The 13,113-nt window shown below is 49.1% G+C and overlaps 5 protein-coding genes across 5 annotated transcripts; 3 read left to right on the top strand and 2 right to left on the bottom strand.

Moving 5' to 3' along the window:
• V1513DRAFT_21134 (plasma-membrane choline transporter-domain-containing protein) lies at positions 1 to 1,898 on the top strand. The gene has a single exon (XM_066894363.1). It carries the CDS (start codon positions 222 to 224, stop codon positions 1,800 to 1,802), a length of 1,581 nt encoding a protein of 526 aa, XP_066754268.1. The 5' UTR covers positions 1 to 221; the 3' UTR covers positions 1,803 to 1,898.
• An 851-nt stretch (positions 1,899 to 2,749) lies between these two features.
• V1513DRAFT_21106 (P-loop containing nucleoside triphosphate hydrolase protein) lies at positions 2,750 to 3,854 on the bottom strand. Its single transcript, XM_066894358.1, has 3 exons — positions 3,596 to 3,854; positions 3,463 to 3,516; positions 2,750 to 3,407 (listed from the first exon to the last, which is right to left on the bottom strand). The coding sequence occupies exons 1-3, from the start codon at positions 3,600 to 3,602 to the stop codon at positions 2,941 to 2,943; spliced, it is 528 nt and encodes a 175-aa protein (XP_066754267.1). The 5' UTR covers positions 3,603 to 3,854; the 3' UTR covers positions 2,750 to 2,940.
• A 1,217-nt stretch (positions 3,855 to 5,071) lies between these two features.
• On the bottom strand, positions 5,072 to 6,720 carry V1513DRAFT_442149 (uncharacterized protein). Its single transcript, XM_066897621.1, has one exon. It carries the CDS (start codon positions 6,604 to 6,606, stop codon positions 5,473 to 5,475), a length of 1,134 nt encoding a protein of 377 aa, XP_066754266.1. The 5' UTR covers positions 6,607 to 6,720; the 3' UTR covers positions 5,072 to 5,472.
• Positions 6,721 to 7,983: 1,263 nt separating this feature from the next.
• On the top strand, positions 7,984 to 11,772 carry V1513DRAFT_20749 (uncharacterized protein). Its single transcript, XM_066894354.1, has 3 exons — positions 7,984 to 8,410; positions 8,698 to 10,588; positions 10,642 to 11,772. The coding sequence occupies exons 1-3, from the start codon at positions 8,249 to 8,251 to the stop codon at positions 11,316 to 11,318; spliced, it is 2,730 nt and encodes a 909-aa protein (XP_066754265.1). The 5' UTR covers positions 7,984 to 8,248; the 3' UTR covers positions 11,319 to 11,772.
• A 327-nt stretch (positions 11,773 to 12,099) lies between these two features.
• V1513DRAFT_430805 (superoxide dismutase) lies at positions 12,100 to 12,819 on the top strand (the record flags this gene model as incomplete). Its single annotated transcript, XM_066896356.1, has 3 exons — positions 12,100 to 12,112; positions 12,312 to 12,740; positions 12,797 to 12,819. 3 exons carry the CDS (start codon positions 12,100 to 12,102, stop codon positions 12,817 to 12,819), a joined length of 465 nt encoding a protein of 154 aa, XP_066754264.1.
• Positions 12,820 to 13,113: the final 294 nt, after the last annotated feature.

Here is a 13,113-nt window from a genome sequence, read left to right as displayed (position 1 = left end):
TGATCTCCAAAACTTTGACGCGCGATGCGATGATCGACAAATGCGGCGCATAGACGTCATGGGTTGCCTATCCTCTCCAAATCTTGTGATCGCGCAGACTGACAGCCCACTGAGAACATGAAATTCGATGATGAGTTTGTGTTTAGTAGATTAAAATTTATACTCCCCTGTTCCTTGCTCATTACTAGCATTTTTGTCATCCGTACAGGAATCAGGAAGCAATGTCTGGGGATCACACCCAACAGCAATACACAGGCGAGAAGCTGCCCAGGTATCCGCCGTCTGAGGCGACCTTCACTCAGTCAGCCCCCAGCTACCAGCCACAGCTTCCACCTCCGCCAAACGCGAGCACCAAGCCGTACCAGAACAAGGACGACCTGAAGGCCGCAACGTTCGAGGAGCAGTTCAAGCTCGAGAAGCCACGGTGGAATGATCTTTGGGCAGTATTCCTTTTGATTGGTGTTCTAGGCGGGTTCACTGTAGTCTCGGGCATCGCGATCCACGCATATGCGGAGACAAGGAGTTTTCTCGGCGGCGGCATCTACGGCAGCGGCGAGAGCTTCTCATTGAACACGAATACTATCATTCTGCTCGTTTTCGTGGTCGTCATCGCGCTCATATTGTCCCTCGCGTATTTCATGCTTGCGCGCGTATTCACGAAACAGTTCATCTGGATCACGGGAATTATAAACATTATACTCGGTTTGGGGACCGCAATCTACTACTTTACCGAGCACTATTATTCCGCAGCGATCGTGTTTTTGCTCTTTGCACTTTTCGGCGCGTTCTGCTTTTTCTCATGGATTAGGCGGATCCCATTTGCGACGCTAATTCTGCAGACTGTAATGGACATCTGCCGCGCTCACCCGTCAGTCCTCATTGTCTCTCTCGTCGGAACACTTGTCGTTTCTGCGTTTGCCGCGTGGTTCTCTGTCACGCTCGTGGCGGTGTATGTGAAATACAACCCGACCGCGGACTCCCAGAGCTGCGGCACCACCGCTGGTGGGAACTGTTCGCATGCGACGCTGATTGGACTGATTATCTTTATTACGTTCTGCGGGTACTACATCTCGGAAGTCATCAAGAGCATCATCCACACGACCATCTCGGGCGTGTACGGGTCCTGGTACTTCTGCTCGCGTTCGACGGAGGGGATGCCGCGGTGGCCGGCGCTCGGCGCGTTCAAACGTTCGATGACGTACTCGTTGGGTTCGATCTCATTCGGCAGTCTTCTTGTATCGATTATCCAGTTACTACAGCAACTGGCTGCGTTGGCCCAGCAGGCCGCGAGACAAGATAATAACTGGATTGCGGTTATCATTATTTGCTTTATCCGGTGTCTCCTCGTGGTGTTGAATTGGGCAGTTCGGTTCTTCAATCACTACGCGTACTGCTACATCGCACTCTACGGAGCCGCATACATCCCGGCTGCCAAAGAGACGTGGAAACTGATCAAGGATCGCGGAATCGACGCGCTCATAAACGACTGCCTCATCGATCCGGTGCTCAACCTCGGTGCGACATTCGTGGCATATGTCACCGCGCTGTTCGCGTACCTATACCTCAAGTACACGAATCCCGCATATAATGAGGGCGGGAACTATAATGCCCCGATTGTTGGCTTTTCTTTTGTTATCGGCCTGCAGATTTGTAATATAGCGACCGTACCTATCAAGTCTGGTACTGCCACCTTTTTCACGGCAATGGCAAGGGATCCGGATGTGTTGAGGATGAGTTATCCAGAGTTGTATAATCAGATTTTCGGCCTGTATCCTAGGGTGCAGGAGCGCATTCATTCCTGAGCCAGGTTGTAATTAATGGGATCGTGGGATGGGATGGTTTGGAGTAATAAATGGATTCGTGTTTAATACCGTTATACTGTATTGTTATTATTATTTTGTAAATTGATGGAATATGTGGGCGTTATGACTAATACAATCTGTGTGTGACACACTTACAATAATTTGTCCAACGTCATACTACTGCATTGGCTATGGACACGCGTACTCCATTCAATAAACACCGCGGGAACGCACCCGGTTCAGAACTGTGGTCAAAACACAAAACAAATGGTACTAAATACCCATATTCCCAATTTCCAAACAGACCAGAAAACAACCCAAAACTGGAACAAAATATACAACACATTTCGTATGTGAACGTTGATGAACCATAATAAAGCTCGGTACCGGAGCATTAGCAAAATATCAAATCATGGATACACACTGGTAAATACAGTAAATATATCACCCCGAAATATCATACATTGCATCAGTTTCATAGTGATATCCATCATCATCGCATTATATCGTATTACACATAAACGGCATAAATGAGTGTAAAGTTATCAAGCGCAGACAGTCAACGCCAATCATAAAAGAGCGTCATGTCATGAAAAGGCATAGCAAGTCCGCCAACTTGCACGAGGAGCGTCAGCGGTATGGTTTAACCAAAAATTCGTCGCATAGACGACTAAAGGAGTGCAGGTCGCTAGCGAGGAGAGAACGAGTTGTAGTAGCATCGTCTCGAGGGAAGGCCCCTGGGATCGACTCTAACTGATCTAGAGAGTGAAAAGAATCATAAACGAAGGTCGTATGAACCAACTGCGAAAGCCGATATGAAAGAGCGTGGCGAACAATAAAAAGCACAGCACCGAGTGTAGACGTTCACAAGATAACACACATTCCACCTATTTTCTTCTTGCGCTTGGGTTTTGAGTCAGAGGTCGACAAGCTTGCTTCGCTGTGTTTTCCGCTACTCCGTTTCGATGATCGGTGGCGTCCTGTTTCGTATCCACCGATAGTGCTGATGGAGTGCGTTTGCCTGTGTTTCTCGGTCGGAGTATGCACGGGGCTGGCGGTATGCGTTGTCGACGCGTCCGACGAACCCGAGTCAGAGTCTCGCCTTTGTATTTGCCGGACGACGTCGACAAAGATATCGCTAACATGTACACACGTTCTCGCGGACGTCTATCTTGTCAGCATCTGTAATGCCGAGGAAAACAAAACATATTCCTCGTCGAAACAAACTCACCTCGTAAAACGAGTTAGTGCGCCATTTCATGGCCAAATGCTTTGCTTCTTGAAACGGCACGGTCCGGGCATGCGCTAAATCGCATTTATTCCCTGCCAACACAATCGGCACTGTCTTTGTACCTTTGATTCTGCACACCTGGTCATACAACTTTGACAGCTCCAGCAAGCTAGACCGATCTGTCACGCTGTACACGAGAACGAAACCTTGCCCGTTCTTGATATATAGCTCTCGCATGGCGGTGAATTGCTCAACTCCTGCCGTGTCGAGGATTTCGAGTATGCAGGGGCGACCGTCGATATCGACTTGCTTCCGGTACGAGTCTTCTATTGTCGGATCGTAGGATTCGAGGAAAACGCCTTGTGAGAATTGGACTGGTTGTGCTAAGTTAGCATTCTCCATGACAAACCTGCAAAATGCGCAACAAACCTGATAACGCAGACTTGCCGACTCCACCAGCGCCAAGCACCACGATCTTGTATTCTATATTGCAGATATTAGCACGCGCAACAAATTAAACACACGAGCACATGGTAAAACAAAACAACAATGGCGGCCATACCCCTCATCCTTCGTATCGGTGGCCGCGTAGTAACAGAGCAATATTGCGGCCGGGGACAATTATTTCGAAACGCGGATCAGAACCGTCGATTTTCGAGATTTTGCAATTGCTATCGAAGAGTGGGCACTAATAAGCACCGTGTCGATTGTATCTCAAAGCACAACACACGCGCCTTTGGTTATTTGCTCGTGCCTTCCACCGAATACTTCACAAATCGAAAGCAACGGTAACGAGAATATACCTAACCGACAAACAAATGCCACTCCGTTTGCACTGTTAGAGAAGGAGTAAGGCAACAGCCAGCGAATCAGAATGGTCGGAACAGGCGCGCCCTTGCTTAATTCCGGTGGTGGCCTCAGGGTTGGAGTCCTGCAGTGGCCACTATACTGGATTAGGTAATATCCAAACAATATCGGAACGCCACGCTTGTGAGAATGAACTTTAATTTTCGCGCAGAGGGAGCGAAGTGGGAAAATCGCAGTCAATTAGTCAATTTGAGTGAATGATCTTGATTAATTGCTAGTGATGACGGTAATGCAAGCGAGATGCTGGCTGGGGAGGCAAGATGGTTGATGATATGGTGATGGCGAGTAGGAGCGAGCGACGGAGTCGAGTTCAGGAGGCGATGTAGGCCTGCGGCAAGGGGCACATCGCCAAACATCCCTGGTGAAGAGCTTAATATTTACCCAGATAAAATCCATTAGATATCATAGCGATGGCCAAGCACTAAGTTATAATAATGAATGCTAAATACATCTTATTCAATCAGATGTAATCACTTATTTGGCATCGATTCAAATATGCAGATAATGAGATCTCGACCTGATCAAGTCAACTCAAGAATGAAGGAACTTCATGTAAGGTCAAACACAAAATGTCTTAAACTACCAGACGACGCGTCTATAACATCTTAATAGTAATTATTATATCAATTAATGACGTACCAGTACAAAGTAGAAAGGACCGAGTCTACATCAAACACGCGCGAAACACATTAACGCGTTCGCGACCTCAGCGCCATCACAGCCCTAACCTCATTTCCCCTTGCCCTATGTGCAGAAGTTTCTTCCTCTGCCAGGCAGATAGACAACGGGAGAAACAAGTAGAGTATTTGATCTGGATCCGCTACGGGTAATTGATATATTTCTGCAAATATAGGTCATTGAAGAGCCCGTACGCACGTTTACACTGAACAGCACAAGCTACATAAGCTCATCGACCAAATTTGATAAGATAGCTGGCACGTTGGCCATCAATTTCGCCGCGGATCATCGGGCTCTTCACAATACTGTAAAAGTACACGCCATCCTAACCACGGCTATTATTCAGTGCTTCGCATCCGTAAACGCTAGATACACTGACCATGCGGAAAACACAACAGCTGTTTTTGCTTTCATAGTCGACTAGACAAACTGGGCCGCAAGGAACGCGGCTGAGTTTATGTCCATCTTGGTTATGGCCATGATTCACACGAAATTACATCATAATACTAAATAAGATATATTAAAATTAAATAGCGTACAGTTCTTCTCATTCATACTCCGATAGCAAGAGTATAATGTCAATACAATAACCCTCAAAACCAGTCACGATATCACGACGACCTGAGCACGAAACAAAACTGAACACGAAACAAAATGTACAAGAGAGTAGTCATAGACGAGATTCCATAAACCTCACACAAAAAAGTAGCGCTTCGCGAGATACATACTCGGAATACAGAGAACTGATAGAACCTAACTTTACACGTGTACAACAAATCACAAAAACCTGCAAAAATAGTAAATCCATTCCCCTACTAAAACAAACTTATTTTTCTTGACGTGACGTATTCACAGTTAGAAAAAAAAAAAGGAAAAATAAAGAAACAAATTTCGTCACGCTCGTTCCGACGGCATACCAGGCGGCATTGGCTCGCCTTCCGCTGCACTCTTCTTCCATTCTGTTGGTTGCACCGAATCCGCGCACTTTTCGCAGTGCTCGACAAATACTCTTGGAGACGCAAACATCTTCTGACACAGTCGGCACCATCCTGCGTCCGTATCCTTGAGCTGGACAAAGTGGACTAGTCGCAAATGCCGCTTGAGAACGTCTAATCTATTGAAGGCGCCGCCGTTGCGATGGCAGGTCGGATCGGTCCGCCAGTATGGACAGTGGAAGTTTGGAGAGTAGTGCGACCGTAGATGCCGTCGCTGGTCCGAGTGTCGTGCAAAAGTCCATTTGCAGCCGGCATGCGGGCATTTATATGGCCGCGACGCGGACGGAGTTTGTCCGGACGAAGCACCTGGGGAGCCAACAGATGTGGTAGAGGATGACGCTTTGTCGCGCTTGGTGCTGTGACCAGAAGCGGACGGCTGCTGGCCATGCGAAGGAGCGCTTGCTTGGCGGTACTCAGCATTCGCATTCGCACCAGTGCGGACGGGGTTGGCAGGGATAACACCGGAGAGGGCGGGATCGGTGGCATGGTGCCTGTATCCCCCATCGGGATGAATGACGGATGGCAATGATGGAAGCGAGAGCGGTTGCGGCTGGGGAGTGAGTTGCTGGTGGGAGGGGATAGGCGACACAGGGGACTGCACGTAGGCGTAAGCATTCGATGACACGCCTGAGACCGAAGTCGCCGCGGACGAAAACGTGGCCGATGATGAGTTGGAAAGGGTCGACATTGCAGACGGCGACGTGACCGAGACGGCGGACATAGGGGACAGCAGCTGGGTGTCGATCGGCGGATTTGCACTGTTTGTGTAGATGTGCCCAGGTTGCAGATGGCCGTTCTGCTGATGTTGGTCGTGCTCGTTGGAGTCAGAGAGCAGGTCTGCGATCGAGGTGCGGTTGCGATGACGAGTTACTCGCCTGTCGTCCTGGGAGTCATCTTCTGGCATGACGATGCGTGGGAGCGGGGCATGGTGGTGCTGGGGCGACTGGCGCTGCTGTGCGGCGGTAGCGGTTGACGACCCGCGATCGAGGTCGAGCAGGGCGATGGCGCCTTGGTATTCGCTCAAATGGGCCATTCGGCTGTGAGTGCGTGTATGTAAATTCGCAAAGTTGAAGGATGTGAATATACGTGATGGCTGCTTTGTGCTGGCTGCTTTGTGCTGGCTGCTTGTTTTGATGAGAAAAGAGAGTGTGTGAAGACAGACGAAAAAGCCGTCAGAAGAGGGCGGCGGGCGCGGCGCGGGCGGCTCGGCCTCGTGGATGCCGCTCAAAGGGTTAGGGTTATGTTTTCCGCCGCACTCACACACGCCCTGCGGCTCCAAATTTGTTTTGGCGTTTGTTAGGCGAAAGCTTATTAAGGACGACGTATGCAAGCGCTCCGCAGCGATGGTACCAACTTATGGTGTCTTGCTGCGGGGATCGCTGCACTAGTACGGAAGAGGCAGTCTGGAGGGTCCCAGTGAGGCGCAGCACTGTTAAGGCCGCAGAAATTAACCCTATCCCTTAGATCCGTTTGTCCTCACCAGCGTACTTCTCAGCATGATACTGTTGAATGACAGTTACGGCGTAAATGCGTATGTAATGTGTAAAGACCACACGATGTGCGGCTGTGTGGCTAGCCGAGACCATCCTTGGATAAATTGTGGGCAAAAGCAGTATTCGTCATCCTATCCAACATTGTAGATGACTTAGTGAGCTCGAACGGTTAGCTGTTCGGTAATGCGTATACAAATAGCTTGGAAGGCAACAACTGCTATAGAGGAAGGGGGTTCAATCGGGCAAATTCTGCCGAGAAAAGGAGCCCCACAACCAACGAAAGCCGCTTGCGTTGCCTCGCGCTTTGCGGCGCGACTTAAGCTACGGTCTGAATCAATGTATCCGTTGTGTTTTGTATTGCAATTATCTAGTATATACAATCTCCTTCTATCCGCAACTTCATTGTACAAAAATAGGTTGTTGCCGAATACGTCTCGTTGAAGTCGGTCGTCTGACAGTCAACAGCCAAATCTCAAGCTATCCCCCACATCACGGCATTCACAGCAATATTGTAATAATGTTTGATGTTTTTTATGTATATTGTATTTCTAGTGCTAGCTACCGACAAGTAATGCAAACCATTTCGCGTAGAATTTGTAAGCACGTCCACTTCACACTCCAGGTAAGTCCCCTCCGACATCGCCAAGTATAATCAGCATTAAATGGAAATACCGAGAGCGATGGCAGTGAGATGGCAGTAACAAGAGTAATATGTAAGATAAATATGTATAACTGGTCTGAATACACTGTGTGAAAACGAGAGCGTACCTGACTGCGAGACAACGTGGCTTCTATAACCACCAGGGACCCTCACAAGTCCCTTATATTACCAATGGCGACCAGTGCGACATATTCGTCAGTGGTCTCATCTTCTCAGTCTGTGAATGGATTCCTGATGCAATCTTGTTTTATAGCTATTTGATACTGATACTGATGCCGATTGCACAGTGTCGCATGGCGGGCGAATTATATATATATATTATATATATATATGCATTGCTCCGTAATAATGGTACACGTGGCGCCAGTCACGCGTCGCAAAACTCTGAGCCGCCTCAGTAATAACCCAATGACTTCACCGATCAATCTTCGTTCTCTGTGATCGTTCTTGTTTACAAGAAAATTTTTTCTACGTTCTGTCATAATTTTTACGAATTCTCCTCTGGTCCAATTGAAGCAGCCATGGCTCCGTTGTTCGCCGCAAAGGTCAAGTCTGCTCTGTCAGGCGACACGCTCCTGCTCACGCCAGTGCGCCCCCCACAGCCGGGACAAGTACCTGCTGAGCGCACTTTTTCGCTGGCCTACATTACTGCTCCACGTCTCAAGAGAGACGAAGGCGATGAGGTATGATTTCTTGTTTTATCGGGCTCTCATGAGCGTGGATGAGAGGATGGACGACAGACGAATTACGCGGCGAGAGGATTTGAGCAAATAAAAACATGCAATGGAAATCCCGAACTATTCCATGTCTAACGCTTCCAATTGGAGATTCCCACATGGAGCCACGCTCTTTTGTGATTGACAATTGTTAGAATGTGTTGCATCAGTGCTAATTGCTTTTTTCGTCTGCATGCATCCACTTTATCTGTTTTCCATCCTCCTGCCGCTTTCAATTCAGCTAACAATCGTAGCCCTTCGCTTTCCAATCCCGCGAGCATCTTCGTCTTCAACTAGTCGGTCAAATTGTGCAATGCGAAGTCCTCTATACCACCCCGACTACAAACCGAGAATACGGTGTCGTCTACCTCCCCAACAAGGTCTCCGTCAACGAGCAACTGATCTCCGCCGGCACCGTTCGTGTCCGCCAGACCAGTGCCAAAGAATCAGCCGAACCAAACGAACTTCTCGAGAAGTACCGCTCGCTCGAGGCAGCGGCCAAGGAAGGCGCTGTGGGCCTCTGGGCACCCAAGATCGATTCTTGCACCAAGTTTTACGACCTCCCAGCTGGGTTTGCGGACAGGTACAAGGGCCAGCAAATCGACGCCATCGTCGAGCGCATTATTAATGGCGATCGTACACTTGTCAGGCTTTTACTTCCCGGGCAGCACGTCCAAGTCCCGCTTCTGATTGCAGGTGTCCGCGCCCCGCGATCCGCTTCGACAACCGCCGGTGCGGTGGAGCCTGGGGAGCCGCTCGGTGACGACGCCAAATACTACGTCGAGGCGCGCTTGCTTCAACGCAACGTCAAGGTCGAGGTTCTCGGTGCGTCGAACCAGGGCGTGCTGGTCGGCATAGTTTTGCATCCTGCCGGTAACATTGCGGAAAAATTGCTCGAGAACGGATTGGCCCATGTCAGCGACTGGCAGAGCAACTTCCTCGGCGCGACGAACATGAGCAGGCTTCGCGTAGCCGAACAGACCGCGAAAGCAAAGGGTATTAATTTATGGCGCGGTGTGACTGTGCCAAGTGCGAAGGGAGGGGCCGAGTCGGATAAATCCTTCACGGCGACGGTTGCGCGCGTGATATCAGCTGATACGCTGTCGTTGAGAACGAAGACCGGTGAAGAGAAGATTGTCCAATTGGCGAGTATTCGGGGACCGAGACAGACTGACGCGCAGCAAGCTTCTTATGTCAATGCCGCGCGCGAGTTTGTGAGGAAGAAAGCGATTGGCAAGCACGTCAAGGTTGTCATTCTGCACACGCGGCCAAAGTCGGAGCAGTTTGAAGAACGAGATATGGCGACTGTGGAGCTCGCGAGAGCTGCTGGTCAGTCTACGGGCTCTTCCGATCTAGCCGCCTTGTTAGTTGAGAATGGATACGCGACCGTGATCAGGCATCGCAAAGATCAAGTCGAAGATCGGAGTCCGATTTGGGACGAGTTACTTGAAAAGGAGGATGCAGCTATCAAGGGGAAGAAAGGTTTCCATTCCGGAGTCGTGTTACCCGTCGAGCGCATTGTCAATGCTTCGGAATCTCATGCCAGAGCATCGGCGTTCTTGCCTTCGCTCTTGCGTCAGAAACGCGTCCCAGCCATTGTCGAGTACGTCAACTCCGGTAGCAGATTGCGTTTGCTTTTGCCGCGAGAAAACGCACGAATCAAGTTCGCCCTTGCTGGCGTATCGACTCCTCGTGTCGCAATGATAAACCCCGGTGCAGTCTCTGGCCCAGAGAAATCAGAGACATTTGGCGAGGAAGCTCTGGATTTCACTGCGCGCAGGTTGATGCAGCGCGATGTCGAGATTGATGTTACGCATGCCGATCGCTCCGGAGGTTTTTTTGGATTATTGCATATTCCGGGTACGAAGGACACGTTTGCGAAGACGTTGTTGGAAGAGGGCCTTGCGAGACTGGACGAATATTCTGCGCAGGAAGCTGCTGTTTTGGCCCAGTTCCGCACTGCTGAAGAGATGGCTCAGGCTACGAAAAAGGGTCTATGGAAGGATGACAAGGGCAAGGCTAAGGCTGTTGAAGTGCCTGTTGCGGTTCCCGCCCAGGGAGCGACGAGAAAGAGAGAATATCTTAATGTTATCGTAACCAATGTAGAGCCAAATGGCTCTTTCAGCTATGTTGTTCTTGATGATAGTACGTTTTGTACGATGACTACAAATGGTTAAAATACTAACTATAGAAAATAGGCGTCGGTAGATTTTCTACGCTTACGAGTACTTTAACAGCTCAACAACCGGCCGCAATCTCTGCTCGACCTCGCAACAACGACCTTGTGGCGTACCCGATCCCTGGTACCAAGTCACTCGGCCGTTTCCGCGTGACGCAAATTGATAACTTGCGTAAGCAAGCCAGTCTTACATCCGTCGACTTCGGACTGATTGTCTCCTCCGCACCACTCGCCAAGTTGCGAACTTTGCCGTCTCAGTTTTCACCGACGCTCTCCGGCGTCCCCGCGCTTGCAAAGGCCGGAAAATTGTCGTTGGTCAAGTGGCCTGAGTTTCAAGAGGATTACCTCGACGATGCAGTCAACTATTTCTACGACATTGTCCTCTCGACGCCGGGGACGCTTCTCGCCACTGGGAACGAGCCTCAGAAACTCGTCGCGGTTGTGGACGGAAGTACTGTTGATGGTGCGTCGCTAACTACGCTTTTTGAGGCGAGCGATATCGATAAGAGCATTAATACCAAATTGGCGGAAGAAGGTTGGGTGTATGTGACGTCTGACAAAGTGCTCCGACGTGGTGTTGAGAGGGGGTATGTTGGATCTAAGGAACTGACGGATTTGAGAAAAGTTATTGAGGATGCGAAAAGGGAGCGTAAAGGAATTTGGGAATATGGCGACGTTACACCGGATGAGGAGTGAGTATCATATTGCATTTTTGGGTATGAATGTAAAAAGTTTCGGAAAATGGGGAAAGAAAATATTATCTTGTGGAAGAATATAATTGGTCTGTTCTAAGACATCGCCGGGCTATTTCCCTTTATGTGAATGACGATTCTCTGAGCGCAAATATCCGGCTCTGTCCTAACTGTCAGCTATTGACTGACAATAACATTTCACAAAAAATAGTCTATCTGTCAGCCTCCCAGGAGTTCTATTTTTTTTTTTTTTGGCTGCGGTCGATGGAGTGGTCTGCCTGGCAATGAGGTCAGAGGATGATACGTCAATATTCTGTCAAATTTTAATCTATCGACTGACTGATCGCACATATCGGCATTGTCAATAATTGCAGATTTTAAAGGCAGTTCAATGGATATGACGCTCACACTAATCAAATTATCGAAGTGGCTGGACCATCCTTGCTTACAATAGTCAACACGGGCTCGAGCTTCGATCCCCCTAACCCATCTTCCAGATTGCTCAACTCCGGAAACGTAATATGAGAAATGCCGTAACCGTCACGCAATCACAGCAATTGTAACTGGGTCGGGCGAAGGTCAGAGAAAATACAAGTGACGACATTGGCCATACGCGAAAGGGCTCGCTGACGAAATTGTGCTTGGTCCGCTTGGTCGCAGTCCGCAGAGAGGGTATAGTCCATCAGCCTCCTGTCCAACTTTCCCTCTAACGTGCCATTCGTTTATTCCGATCGTCTCTCAAGTCACATTTCTTCCATCGCAATTCAATTCACTTATCGTCAATAATGGTTAAGGCCGGTATGTGTTTTGCGACTGATTTATGATGTTTGGCTCGTTTCGTTTGGTGATGATTAAAATTTTGAGAAGCGAAGACGGGTGTGACCGACTTGGAAGATAATTTTCGTCTCTATGTCGCACATCCGACGCTGGCTTTCAACTGATTTAAGTCAAACGGAACAGTTGGAGTATCGGAGCGTTATGCTAACTTGAATCGCAGTCGCTGTTCTCCGAGGAGATTCCACCGTCTCCGGCACTGTTACTTTCGAGCAGGCTGCCGAAGGCGGCCCCACTACCATCACCTGGGACATCAAGGGCAACGACGCTAACGCTCTCCGTGGTTTCCATGTCCACGAATTCGGCGACAACACCAACGGCTGCACTTCCGCTGGCGGCCACTTCAACCCGTTCGGCAAGACCCACGGTGCCCCTACCGACGACGTCCGTCACGTTGGCGATCTCGGCAATGTCACTACCGACGCTGCGGGCAATGCCAAAGGCTCGACTGCTGACAGCTTGATCACTTTGATCGGACCTCAGAGTATTCTTGGCCGAACCATCGTTATCCACGGCGGCACTGACGATCTCGGCAAGGGTGGACACCCCGACTCACTCAAGACTGGCAACGCTGGTCCCCGACCTGCTTGCGGTACGTCGTTCAGTAATTCATTTACTTAGATCAAACAGTTAACTAATGCGATGTAGGTGTCATTGGTATTTCCGCCTAACTTAATCGTTCTTTCGCATGTCGCTAAGCTGAACGTCTTATGACGAGAAAATAAAATGGATTTTCGAATGTAAATGTTGACTTTATGCTTTGTTGAGATTTGCTACGGTGCGAATTAGCATACGAAAATATAATTGTGCGAATTTGACGTATTTGTTTTCTGTTCTTAAAAATGCGTAGAAAGCGTGGTTTCGGTCAAGTCGTATATTAGTAGCAGGTAGCCGTCCGCGTAGACTTTTTTAATGTAGGCTATATTAACGCAAGTTCGGTTTGCAATAAAAACTAAGTGAAATTA

The sequence above is a fragment of the Lipomyces chichibuensis genome (assembly GCF_038497645.1).
Source record: "Lipomyces chichibuensis strain CBS 12929 unplaced genomic scaffold V1513scaffold_10, whole genome shotgun sequence".
Classification (NCBI taxonomy): Eukaryota; Fungi; Ascomycota; class Lipomycetes; order Lipomycetales; family Lipomycetaceae; genus Lipomyces; species Lipomyces chichibuensis.
Note: the sequence above shows the minus strand (reverse complement) of the source record. Positions and strands in the feature narration are given on the sequence as shown.